The sequence below is a fragment of the Myotis nattereri genome (genome assembly GCF_964212035.1).
Source record: "Myotis nattereri genome assembly, chromosome: 13".
In the NCBI taxonomy this organism is placed as follows: domain Eukaryota; kingdom Metazoa; phylum Chordata; class Mammalia; order Chiroptera; family Vespertilionidae; genus Myotis; species Myotis nattereri.
In genome coordinates, this window is record NC_138088.1 from 49,091,220 (window position 1) to 49,104,765 (window position 13,546).

Sequence of the window (13,546 nt, forward strand, 5' to 3'; positions counted from 1 at the left end):
ACCACGCTGCCCCCCTGATCTCAGACTTCCAGCCTCAGACTGAGAGCATAAAGTTCTGTTGTCGAAGCCACCTAGTCTCTGGCATTCTGTACGGCAGCCCAAATAGGCCAACACACCTTGGATTCTAAAAAGGGTCCATGACCCCATAAGAGAGTTAAGGTCCAGGAGGCCTGGCCAACTAAGGTTGGGATGGCCACGCGTCTACGCACCCATCTTCATGAGCGTCCAGTTGCTGTCCATCTGCTTGGCAGCTTGGAGAAAGTAGCGCCCATCCGTCCACATGGCTGCATGGTCTTCTGTGATGATGGCTGTGCCTGGAGCAAGGGAACGAGGACATGAGAAAGGTTTCTGACAACTGCCCGAGAGCTGAACAGAACGAGAGCAGACAGGCAGGCACGGTGTGCGCACCAGCTCCCGTGCAGCCTGGCCACCCCCCACCACCCAGTGGGCAGGTGGCCTCTCACTCCAGGGCAGCCTCCAGGCAAGAGAAGGCAAAGCCCTCAGAGCCAGCTGTGGGCCAGGCTCTGAAGGAAACAGGCTGCCTGCACCCTGGTACCTGTGTGGCATGAGTCAACCCCAGGAGGACAGAGGACTGGGATCTAAGGCCAAAATGGCCTCATAATCCATGAGACGGAGAAACGGTTCCTGCTCAGCAATCACAGTGATCCACTCCACCAGACACCCCGAAGGAGTGGGAGACCCCCCTGGTCCCCGGGAGTGTTCGTGATGGCTCAGTCGGAGTGTGTGCCTCCCACCTCCACCTGCCTTCAGTTCCCACAGACCTGGCAGAGCTCAGGGCTTCCGGCAGAGGTGTCAGCCAGTCCTAAGTGCCAACCAACACAAGCACTTACATCAAAGGAAGCAACGGGCCAACTCCGAGGAGGGAGGGGCTCTTGCCGAGGCTAGCTAGCTTAGGGATGCGAGCCTGAAATGGGGACACCCTAAAACTCAAGGGCACAACAGCTTTGGGAACGTGAGGGCAGGGCACCAATGAGGCTCAGCATTAACCTTTGCCATTTACACCGGAAGTGAAAAGAAAGAAATCAAAAGCCAACCACCTGGAGAACCGAGCACGACCAGTGAGCGAAGGTGGGGGTGCTGGGGGATGTGAGGGTCCCATGAATTATTTGCAGTGCTGGTTGCACAGGTATATTGAATTTAAGTGATATGTTATATTCAAGAAAAGTTCCAAAACATTTTTTAAATAAAAAACTCTAAAAGCCACGGCATCAAGGAAAGGGTCGCTCCCGGGGGACCGCGGGGAGCTGGAGGATGCTGGGAACTCGCACGTTTCTGCAGGGGCTCGATGGGGAACGTCTGGTTTGCATTTTCTTCTTGGTGCTTTATCGCAGGCTGAAACTCGTTCCAGTTATTTTTGGGAGGCGAACAAACGTGTAGAAAGAACAGAGAGAGAGTTTAGCGACTCACCCGCAGAGCCATCAAATCCAGAGACGAAGGCCCGCCGACAGTCGCACGGGGCAATGTACTCACTCTGGAAAACAAAAAGGACGAGGCACTGGACCCCTGTCGCAGGCTGGCGCCGCCGGGCTCAGCCCTGTGCGAGGCCCACAGAGACTACACAGGCTGGCGAATCCTTGGCACCTGCCTTCAAGGGACAGACAGGCTGCTTAGAAGGCAGGCTGAGCATTGGGAAAAAAATGAGTGCACGATACAGAAGACCCTAATTAATGAAGGGCTCAACGAGCTTTTCCCATTTGTCTCTCGTTCCTCATCTGGAGAATAAAGCGAATCCAGAGAAACAGATCAAAACTGCTCTTCCCTCACCAAGATCTTACTCCAAAAACAAACCAAGAGTCTTCCCCCTTCCCGCCACTGACATTTAGGCATCTGTTATTTTTCTGAAAAGTAAGGCTGGCTTTCTGTCTTCAGTGCCAGCAATTCTCTAACTTAAACCTCTCTGGGTATTAGCTTGTTTCTGCACTTCCTGTGTGTGTCCCTTTTCCCAGGTAGCGTCACCAATCGCTCCCACGCAGACAGACCCTGTCCCTTCCTGTTAGGGAAAGAGGGGAAACGCTTCCTCCAACCGGGAGGCATTAGCAAATGAAACAAACGTCATGTCCAAACCCAGGTCCTCCCCAGAGGACAATCCCTTGCCTCTGAAGGGATGGGGGTGGGGACTGAAGAAAGTCAGAGGTTCTCAGTCCTGGGCAGAGGGTATGAGGCCACAGTGTGCAGCTTCTGGAATAGTCAATGGGACACAGGGAGTTAAGGCCGTTGCCTTGACACATCTAGTAAGTGGCAGAGGCAGGATTTGAACCTGGGCTGTCAGCTCCAGAGCCTGGACTCTGAAGCCTTCTGCCATGTTGCCCCCGTAGGACACATCATCTCATCCTCACAAGGACTCTCCAGGATAAGACCAACGGCAAACAAGAAAACGGAGCGAAGAACAGAATCTTTAAGTAACCTGCCCACTGCCAGGTCAATAGCAGGGCCCAGATCCACTTCAGAACAGAGCTGTGGTTCCTCCTCCTGTTAGCAGTTTCTCCCAAGCTAAAGAACCTGGCCGGGTTAGGAATGCTTCGGATGGAAAATGGGGCTTCTGGCTGGACCCCAAGTCATTTTAGGGGGTGCCCGTGATGTTAGGGGGGAAAGTGCTCATGTTCCACTCCGGCTGTGAGTGAGAGCTTCCCTTTCACCAAGGCAGCCACAGCACATCCTCGGACAAGCCCACCACCCAGAGAAGAGCCAGCAGAGAGAATCGTGATGGCAGGATGAGGGGCCCTGCGCCACACCTGCCCTCTACCGACCCAGCTGAGTGGTCTGCGTCGAGTCTCATCACCTCCCTCGGCCTTAGGTCCTCATTCCAAGAAGGTCATTTCAGATTGCTGAATGCAACAGCAGGCACATGTTTAATCCCGAAAACATAAAGTAACATTTCATACATAGCACTAAAGACACAGAAAGAAATGGTGGGTCAACAGTATGAACTGGAGAATCCTCATTTGTTTATTAACCCAGCAATCATTGGTGCAAGACTTAAAAAAAAAAAATAAAGGCAAAAAAGGGTGGAGAGAAGTCACACCCTTCTCCTAGGACTGCTATGAGGAATAGTCAGTTAATGTTTAAAACAACTCTCCAGAAACCTAAGAGCGCTGCACATTAGCAGTGGAAGAGGGAGTATTCATGTCTGCTTCCAGAATGGTGAAATGGCATCTAAGAGGCTGGGAAAACTAAGTTAACAAAAATAATCCTTACACTAAAAATCACGGTGCAATGGTGAAGACACAGTGGGGACACTATCGACGACAATGAGGTACCCCTGGCTTGGGGCTCTCCCACCTGTGACACACAGTCAGGACACTGGCTTGGGCTCTCCCACACACAGTGAGGATGCTGACAAAGGTCTGGCAGAGAAGGTACTGCTGATCTTGGCCCAGCTGGACTCCTTCATGCAGGGACACGTTTCTAGAGGATGCCCCTCCCCTATCTGGGCAAGCCTCAGAGGAGGGACAGGGCACCCATGGGGGTTTACCTAGAGGTGCTCATCAGCAAAGGCAAGAAGAAGGTTTCTCCAAAGGAAGGTAATATATAGGGTGTCCCCCAAAAAATGTATACACACACTTTGAATAATTATAAAAGCAGTGTGTATTAAAATACATTTCATTTTCAAAACTGAGCTATCAGCTGTTAAAGTGTGTATACATTTTGGGGGGACACCCTGTATTAACAGCAGGTGGACATATTTGGTTTGGGATCAAGATGAGGTCTGGGGCAAGAATGTCTAGACATGACCTAAGTGGTCAACCCGCCAGAAAGACATCGCCTATGAAGCTGTCACCTCCACACCAACAGGCTCAACAGAGGCCAGACAAGCACTGGGCCCAGGCCTCCTACTCTTCCCCCGGCCATGTGCTGGCAAAGCCCAGGAACACTCTCCCTTGAGAACAGCAAAAGGTCAGAGCATGCAAGGAGCAAGGCACAGCAGCACAGCTGTTGGCTTCTTCTGCAAGCCCTCCACCTCTCTGCATCTCTAATGTCAGTACTCAGGCCAGGCCTCCATCATCTCTGCCTGGACCATTGCCTACAGGAAGCATGTCAAACTCACGGCCGGCAGCACGCCTCATTTCCGTGGCCCGCCAGCCGCAAGTCTGACATGCTTGGCCTAGAGCCACTCTTCACACACTCGGAGTGAGCCTTTCAAACTGCTGACCCACTAATCCAGGTCGGATTGTGCATGGAGACAAGGGCCGCCTGTCCCCAAATACTAAGGTAACTTCCCGTCCTTGGCATCTTCTTTCTTAAATGAAACCAAGTCAAGGTATGTGGGAAAAATAGCTTCACGCCCTTTCCTTAGTGTACAGCTGCTGAAAGGGGGCTTCCCACCCTGGACTTCACCTCCCAGGCCCCCTTGCTTTTAGGTAGGGGTGTCACATGACTAGCTCTCACCAATGAAATGTGAGTGGAAGTGATGTGTGGGTCAGGGCAGGAAACAGGGGTGTGTCTTCAGCACACTCCTTGCCCCTTCCTCCAGCTAGGATGTTGGTGTCACAGGATGGAAAGAACCTGGATTCCTAAATCATTCTTCTTCCCGGTGGAAGAAAGTCACCCACCAACCAGGAACACTCACTCGGGACTGCTACATGGGCAAGAAATAAAGCTCCACAGAACCAGGCCACTGAAACCTCAAGATGCATCACCACAGCCAGCATCACTCTAATTAATAGTAGATAAAATCACTCTGGGATAAAAACCACCACCTCCCACCCCAGGGCAGAGTCTGTTTAAGAAATACAAAACAAAACAGGAAGCCGACTCCAGGAGGAATGGGAATAGGATCCAAGGAGTTTAGGAAAATCTGATTCATGTCTTCCAAAAGGAGGAACCATACACACAGCCAAAAACTCCGCTGGCAGAGGCACCCCGGACAGAACGTGACCCTTTGACTATGCCGATCCCAAGAGGATGGGGAGGGTGAAGACTTCGGATTTCTCAAAAGCAAGCTGGCACAACCCCAGCCCCAACCAACGCTCCTCCTGGTTTGGGGCCAGTGGTGCCCACCAATCTCAACGTTGGACTTAGATGGCCCATGAAAGCCTTCAGATTACCAGAGAGAATGAACAACCCTTCACTGTAAAAGTCCCGCTGGGCCCAAACTCATTAATACCACACCCTGTTCAGAGTTTACACAGAAAAAACCCTTAGAGTTGCAGAGAAGCAGCCCCCTGGAGTGCCAAGTCCTTGCGTAACTATGCATTTGGGGTGCATTTTCTCTCTAACACAGAACAGTGTGTGGGTGTCTGTGTTTGTGTTTTGGAAAATACAGAAAAGACAGACTTCAAGATTCCCCTTCATTCTCCAACACTCTCCCTTCCCCACCCGTAGGAGAAACCCCAGCAACCCTGAATCTAGCCTGAAATGGAACAATTAGGAACAAGAGCCACAAAGAACAGCGGCCTCTCTATTACTGAGGAGGCTGCTGTGGCAGGTCGCACACAAAGCCAGCCCTTCCTCCTTGTCCTCCCAGTCCTGGCAGGGACCCAGAATCCCACTTAACAGTCACCCAACCATGCCCCACCTCTTCACAGAAACCGAAACAAGGAACTCAGGGCTTCTCCTTTCTCTCTGTGGGTGGCACAAGGAACACTTGGATCCAAACTTCCCAGTGCCCTCTGCCATCTGCCTGAAGGTCCAATCTCTGTTCTACTTCTCCTCCGAACCTTGTTCCCCTCTTCTCTGCTCCTAAAGCCAGCACCCATGTCCAAGTGCTCTGTACCCCACCTCTGGGATCCTGCAAGAGCCTAACCCAAAGTTGTTTATCTTATTTTATTCTGAGAGAGAGAGAGAGAGAGAGAGAGAGAGAGAGAGAGAGAGAGAGAGACACATCAATGCGAGAGAAATATTGATCAGTCACCTCCCGTACATACTCCAACAGGGGATTAAACCCACAACCTAGGTATGTGCCCTGACTGGGAATCAAACCTGCAACCTTTTAGTATACGAGACAACATTTCAACCAACTGAGCCCCTGCCAAGGCCCTCCTATATTTAAATAACTAGTGTTCTCAGAGGTAAAGGGCACTTACTGAGTTGCTTTCATTAAAGATGGAGGTTGGGGGAAGGAAGGAGTGATACTTAGAATCATCCCTAAAACCTACTGGGTAAAGATCAATAATGACTTTGCAGCTGCTCTTCTGGCTTGTCAGAGGATGGGACGGTCTGGATGGAGAGAAAGGAGGAAGCACAGATAATTCTGCTAGGAACAGAGTGTGACAGAGGAGATGGGTAAAGTGTGTCAGCAACAGAAAGGTCCAGACTTCTACCCCTCACTTGTCCACTAATTCTTCCACCATTTATTAAAAGCTGGCTATACTCACTGGAAACAAGGAAGCCAGAACCAAATCAACAGGCATTCAGTGGAACCCTACTGGACACAGGTCCCTATGCCAGGCCCTGGAGGACATGCTTGGTTGTGGGTTGACAACTAGAATCCGATAAACACGTTGGGTCTCGGGGGAAAGAATGAAATGAGAGGAGAGACTGATGCGTTCCTTCACCACCAACCCATCTCCACTCAGTACCTGGTGGGCATCCCCCGACGGGATGATGTAGGCCTGGATGGGCTCTGTCACATACTCCAAGTTCCTCATGGCTTGTCTCAGCTGCCGCAGCAGCTCTGAAGTTACCTTTGGAGGCATTCTGCCGTCTGCAACAACAGGAGAGTTTGTTTCAAAACCAGCCTGCCCCGTGCAACTCGATGACTATGCAAACAGAGCCCCAGAGAAGCACCCGCTTTGTTCCGCCCCATTCCCAGAGGCAGCTTCAAAATGAACACCCCGCCATTCGACCAAAACCAAAGCTGCCCCAAAACTCTCCAGTTTACAGTTCTTAAATACCACTTCCAAATAGCCACTTGTGGCAAGAAAACTTGAGCTACTAAGACTAATTTCCAAATGGATTAGTTACCTCTTTCATTTCTAGGATTTATGCTACGGAGATCATTAAACAAGTACACAAAGGCGTAGGTGCTTATCTGTGTTTATAGTAGTAAAACTATGGAGGGAAAATACATGACTGGTTAAATAAATTGCCACCCATCCAACAGTACACAATCAAACCATTAAAAATTACATCGTTTCAGCCATTATGAACAAAGCTGCCATAAACATCCACATGCAGGTTTTTGTGTGAACGTAGTTTTCAACTCCTTTGGGAAAATAGCAAGGAGCATGATCGCTGTAAAGAGTATATTTAGCCCTAGCCGGTTTGGCTCAGTGGGTAGAGTGTCAGCCTGCGGATGGAGAGGTCCCGGGTTTGATACTGGTCAAGGGCATGTACCCCGGTTGCAGGCTCCTCCCCAGCCCAGGCCCTGGTCAGGGTGCATGCAGGCGGCAACCAATCGATGTGTTTCTCTCACATAGGTGTTTTTCTTTGTCTTTCCCTCTCTCTTCCATTCTCTAAAAATCAATGGAAAAATATCCTGGGGTGAGGATTTTTTTTTTTTAAATGTATATTTAGTTGTATAAGAAACTATCAAACTGTCTTCCAACCTGGCTGTACTTTTTTGTATTCCCACCATTAATAAGTAAAAATTCCTGTTGTGCCACATGCTTGCCAGGACTTGGTGTTTTGGATTTTGCCAACCCATTTTTTAACAAACAGAACATGTTTTACTTAACTAAAGACGTTCTGGTGCACAATGCTCCAAGTAATGGAGTTACACTGAGGCAACTACACCACAGCTTATCCTCCAGGGCAGTCACCCTAACTCGCTGGGGCTTGTACCCGATTAGGTATGGACCCTTTTTTGGATCTTTAACTTTTTCATCTGCTTCGTTCTCCTTCATCACCAGCACCTTGGGCTTCCATATATCAGTCGAGATGATTTTCTCCAATAGAATCCCCTATGCGGAACTAGACTGATCTTGGGACTCACTGAACAAGTGCCCCATTCACAACCTGCAGCCAGGGCAGCTTCAGCCACAGGCCTCAGGCTCCACCTCCGGAGTCTCCGAAGGACAGTCGTACTCAAGGAGACGGCCGCTGAAAAAGGTCCTAGTCACAAGTCAAACGTGCCCATGTTCCGTGCATTACAGCTGCTTCTGAGTACTTCTCATAGGGGCACCCTTTCCTTGTATCTGATGTCCTGAGCCTGTAATTTCTCACCTATCTGAGAGAGAGGGAGCAGAAGTACTGGGGCTGACCTAAGTTTATAGGTCAACACCTCCACTAAGTTCAAAATGAAGCCCACTGCGACCTCATCAGCTTGTCAGCATCTGAAAACGTTATTATGGCACCTTTCAGGAGCTTCAAAATAGACTTAACGCGTTTCCAAACCATGCTTCTGAGTAACTTAATTCTTAGAGTCAAGAAAAAATGTAGACTTCCTTTGGACCAGTACTTCAACCTTGACTGCATATTAGAACTACCTGGGGGACTTCTGACTTAATTAGTCTGGAATACAGCCTGGGCATCTGGAATTTTAAAAAGCAAATATATGATAGAAGCCAATATATTTTCTTTCAAGACCATTAATTTCTTTATAGGACCTGGCTTCTATTTGGGCACGCTCTGACTTAAGAACTTTGATGGCACTGACTGGGTGTTTATAGCATTGACTGTGGTATGTGTCAACATTACCAGCCACTAACTTCATCAGCAAAGTCAACAGAACCAATGGCAAGCACAAAATCCTCAATTACAAACTGTAAACCATCCGAGGCAAATGGAGCCAGCCAAAGACAGCCTCTGCTTCCTGGGACCACAAGCCCTCTCCTCACCACCACCTTCTGACCTTCCTCACCATCTCCTGCCTCCTCAAAACCATCAGCAGCATCAGCTTCACTCTATGACAGTGGCATTTTCACACTTCCCTCCACAGCGCCACCTGCCCCTGTCACCACTCTTGATACTTCCCCTGCTCCTTCCCCCTCGCCCTTCATGCCCTTCACATTTGCATGGTGTCCTTGAAAAGATGCAGTCACTTCTTTGTCACCTATATCAGACACAATGAAAAAACTCCCAATACTGCAGTGGCTGAGGCAGTGTGTGCTGTGGCCATGGAAGCGGCTACCACTCACATAAATGCAGTGAGCAAGGTGTTGAGACAGCTGTGGCCTCAAGGACAACAGGTCTTGAAAATAACTGGTGGATGAGCAGCTAGAGCTGAGGAGGGGGCAAAGCTAGCACAGGCATAAGACCCAGCCATTGAGGGGGCAGCAGTTGAAAAGGCACTCAAGATGGAGAAGATGAGGCCCGGCTGGGGTGGCTCAGGGGATGAGTGTCAACCTATGAACCAAGAGGCCACAGTTTGATTCCCAGTTGGAGCACATGCCCAGGTTTGGGGCTCAATCCCCAGTAGAGGACATACGGGGTCAGCCAATTGATGATGCTCTCTCATTACTGATGTTTCTCTCTCTCCCTCTCCCTTCCTCTCTCTGAAGCCAATAAAAATATACATTTTTTAAAGATGGAGAAGATGAAAGGCATGGCTGGCGATCCTCAGAGGGTAATTTTTATAAGGATTAAATGGGTTGCTCTCTATAAAGCATTTAGAAACAGTGCCTGGCACATTCTAAATATTAATGTGCTTGCAATCTTTAGAGTGAGTGTGTAATTAACGAACTCTGACAGTAATGTGATAAATGGTGCCACAGTGTACCTACTGCTTCTCCTTAAGGCAGGGACCACGTCATCTTCATCTCCGATTCCACGACCTCTAAATCCATTCACACACACATATGCTCACTCAAAGATGGCTGGATGGGCATCACAACTGTGTATCTGTGATCTTTTCAGACTCAATGTAATGAACAGTAACGAACCTTCCATGAAAGCTAGGATCTTAGCAGATGCCGTATTACAGCATCTGGTCACTCCACATCCCATTACTTTTCAGAAATGTCAGAAGCAGCCAAGAGCTAATCAGGGTGTGCAGGGAAGTGGAAAGCCAAGAGCAACAAACCTAGTCCATGATGTAACATTAGCCCATACACTGCCAGGTATTTTTAAATCATGCTTTTAAAATGAATGACTCATTTAAAAGTCTCTTGCGTATGTGGGTCTGCTTTTAGAAATAAGTTTCTAAACCTTCAGCCTTTATCAGAAACTAGACTTTTCACTCCTTGGAAGTACATGAAAAGCACACCACGTTAACCTCACTGGGTGGCTAGAAGTATTTAACATGACAGCATGTATGAAAGCAACATGCACAGCATACGGTACATTGTAGGAGCTTAAGAAATAGGATTTGAATCTGGATCTGAGATTTCTACAAGCCTTGTTATAAGAGTAGAAGGGGATGCTCGCTCTCCCTCCCTCCCGGGAAAATGCCCTAGCCTTTCCCTCCCCTCTCTTCCTCCCCCACAGGCACACATCTCCTAAACTCTAAGGGTCCCCACAAGACTTGCAACCAGGGGAGCAATGGGCAGCAGCAGCTCATCCTGGGCTAACCCCCTGAACCTGTCTCCAAGGCCCCTTTTCTCTGACTTCCCAGTGAGCAGGCAGCCCCGCCCAGCCTCATTTCTTCCTATTGCTTTTCTAGAGAGCCACAGCAGCCCCGCCCAGGCTCTCTCCTGTTGCTTCCTCTACCCTAAGCCCTTGTTTGTTTCACTGTCTCTAACTTTAATAAATATACTGTGAAAATAAAAAATAAAAAAAATAGAAGGGGCTGGTGTTCTCCAATTTCAGCATCTTAACACGTACACAGATACAAAGTGCGCGTCCAGCGTCTGAGCAAGGGCCAAGGGCTTTCCATGCATTAGTGGTTAATTCTCATAATAATACTCCAAGGGAGGTTTCACTATTCCCATTTTTTCAGACAAAGAAACAGGAGTTAAATACTTGCCCAAGTCAACTGGATCATTAGGAACCAGAACCCAGATCTAATTCCCAAGTCCATGTTCTATTATCTAAGGCAGTGGTCCGCAAACTGCGGCTCGCGAGCCACATGTGGCTCTTTGTCCCCTTGAGTGTGGCTCTTCCACAAAATACCGACTTCTGCGCATGGGCCATGAAGTTTCAATCGCACTGTACATGCGCACCCGCACGTGGTATTTTGTGGAAGAGTCACACTCGAGGGGCCAAAGAGCCGCATGTGGCTCGCGAGCCGCAGTTTGCCGACCACTGATCTAAGGGATCATAACAGAGGCTCTCTTAAAGCGTTCTAAGACCAATGGAATCAAAACAAGTGGGTTCTGGTTTCGAGTTGGGATCTGCAACCTCAGACTACTGAACCCCCTGAACCTCTATTTCTTCATGTATAATAAGAAGAAAGGGAAGTTCCCTTCAACCTCTAAATTTGCTAGTTCTATCACTTTTCCCCTTTCTTGATTTCCCCTTTTCCCCTCTCCTCCCTCCCAAGATGGCCCAAAATGTGTTGCGTGATCTATATTTTTAAAGAAAAAGGATTAGTGCAATTATAGCACTAATCTTCCAAAGAGAGATTAGTCATGGTTTCTTGTGAGCTTCCGGGATTGATTTTTCACTCAGCTAAAAAGAAACATTGTGGTTCTCCTGGGTAGTCCATAGAAAAGCACTGGCTTATGGGGGCTAAAAATACAGAAATTCGTCACTTTTTAGAATTCAGGTTTCTGGCAACCCAACAATGCAACTAACCAATTCTGGGGAGAAGATATAGTTCCAGAAATGTTTCACAAAAAGATTTCCCTGAGTGCATATTCAATTTATAAAGCACAATAATATGTATATTACAAACTTTTCTCATTTCATAATCGTATGATGAACATTGAAAGCTAATCTCTAAGGCAGCCAATAGAGGATTATACTAGAGACTAGAAAAACTAGACTAGTAACTTATCACAACTACCCCTGGAATGAGAAATGCCATAACTTTCATTCTCTAACTTACTACCCTAAAAAAACGTAGCGCGTACTTAGAAACAGTAGCCAACTACCCAGAAAGTCAAGAAACAAAGTGGTTTTTAAGTTCCAGATACAAATCCTCCCAACCTCAGCCATGATCAATTATTAACCCCTTACCTTCTCTTTTCTCCCACCTTGAGGCTGAGGCAAGGGTAACTAAAAATCCTTTTGGGATGTCCCATCTAATAATTGGCAAAATTATTACCTGTGTCCATACCTGGGTCTCCTGAATATATCACCTCGTAAGGTTCAATTATTCTTAAATTTTTCAGCTGAAAGTCACGGTGGCTCGCCCTTAAGAAGAGAAAGAACAGGATATTGCAGACTTTGACCACAGTAAACGTGGCAAGGCTTAGTCAGAGAGGCCATCAACTTGACTGAGCAATTTTCCTTCGTGAGTCCAAAGAACTCTTACCCCAGGATCAGTAATGAAATAAATGAAAACATCAGATAAAACCTGCAGATAAAACATCAGCATGACAGGTAAATCTTTTCAGGCCTAGCCTATAGTTCATGAATTTTCATCAGCTGTATCTCACCTCCTGTTTAACTAGGATAAAAAGACTTAATTTGCAATGACTGTCACATGGACAAATTCTTGGTTCTTTTTCAAATTTCCCTGTTCTTTCTTAATGGTGCCCTATTCTTTTTTTTTTTTCTTTATCCTCATTTAAGGATATGCTTATTGATGACAGAGAGAAAGAGAGAGAGGGGGGGGGGGGGGAGAGATGTGAGAGAAACATCAATCGTTGCCTCCCGTATGTATCCCTGCAACCTGGGGATTGATCCTGCAACCTGGGTGTGTGCCCTGACGGGAAATAAAACATGCAACCTTTGGTGTAAGGGATAATGCTTCAGCCAACCGAGCCATCCAGGCAGGCCCATTGGGGTCCTATTCTTTCACTATGGTTTCTGTTCCCTTTCTTAGCTTTAATTATTTGGGGCCCTTGTTTTAGAATTCATTTCAGGCTTTCCACTATGGTCTGGGGACAATAATTCTCAAGTTTGCTGGGTCTACTGGCTCCCTCCTGGTGGGTCATTCCTTGTGAGCTTTGTAATCTTTTAGTAAGAGCTTATCTTCATTAGAAAATGAGATGTGTCCTGGATTGTACAAGCATTTCTGTCATTGTCATTTGCTTCTGAGACTAATTTTCATGTTAACTTCTTAGCTAGGAGACTCACACACAAGTCTCCTGCCCCATAAGGGGATAGTCTGACACCCTGGACCCCTGGAATGAAGACCTATAGCATCTGATAACCTCCCCACGGCTCAGTTCCAGCTAAGTTCCCCAAAAATTCAGACTTTAAGTTCCACTAGTATAAATTTCTGGTACCTGAGGATTTTTCTTTCAAGTCCATTCAATCAACAAATAATTGTATTGAGAATCTTCTATAATCCAGGCCCTATTCTAGACACAGCAGTGAACCAAGCATACAACACCTCTGACCTCAGGAGGTTTACATGGGGTTGGGGGAAGGGAGGTTAGCGGGAGGGAAGGGTAGGAGAGGAAAGGCAACAGACACAAAACAAGAATACAGTGTGTCAGGTAGTGAGTATGTGTTCTATGAAACAAGTCAAGTGGGGCAAGGAGAAGAGACGGTCACAGACATAAGAGGAAAGTTCTCTGATAGGGGTTTGTCAGGCAAGGCCTCTTTGCTAGCAGATGACATTTTATCAGAGACCTAAAAAAGAAAAAAAAAGTGA

At 47.6% G+C, this 13,546-nt stretch overlaps 1 protein-coding gene across 5 annotated transcripts in view; it reads right to left on the reverse strand.

Moving 5' to 3' along the window:
- XPNPEP1 (X-prolyl aminopeptidase 1) overlaps positions 1-13,546 on the reverse strand; it is a 47,363-nt gene that overhangs the window by 26,547 nt on the left and 7,270 nt on the right. For 2 of the 5 annotated variants that reach the window (XM_081104493.1, XM_081104491.1), the window contains exons 2-5: positions 12,059-12,135; positions 6,540-6,664; positions 1,429-1,492; positions 210-314 (exon numbers count right to left, since the gene is read on the reverse strand). In XM_081104493.1, coding sequence (XP_080960619.1) covers positions 210-314; positions 1,429-1,492; positions 6,540-6,664; positions 12,059-12,135 — 371 coding nt within the window. Of the gene's footprint in view, positions 1-209; positions 315-1,428; positions 1,493-6,539; positions 6,665-12,046; positions 12,136-13,546 lie in introns of all 5 variants that reach the window. The other 3 variants (XM_081104490.1, XM_081104492.1, XM_081104494.1) reach the window with 2 other exon arrangements.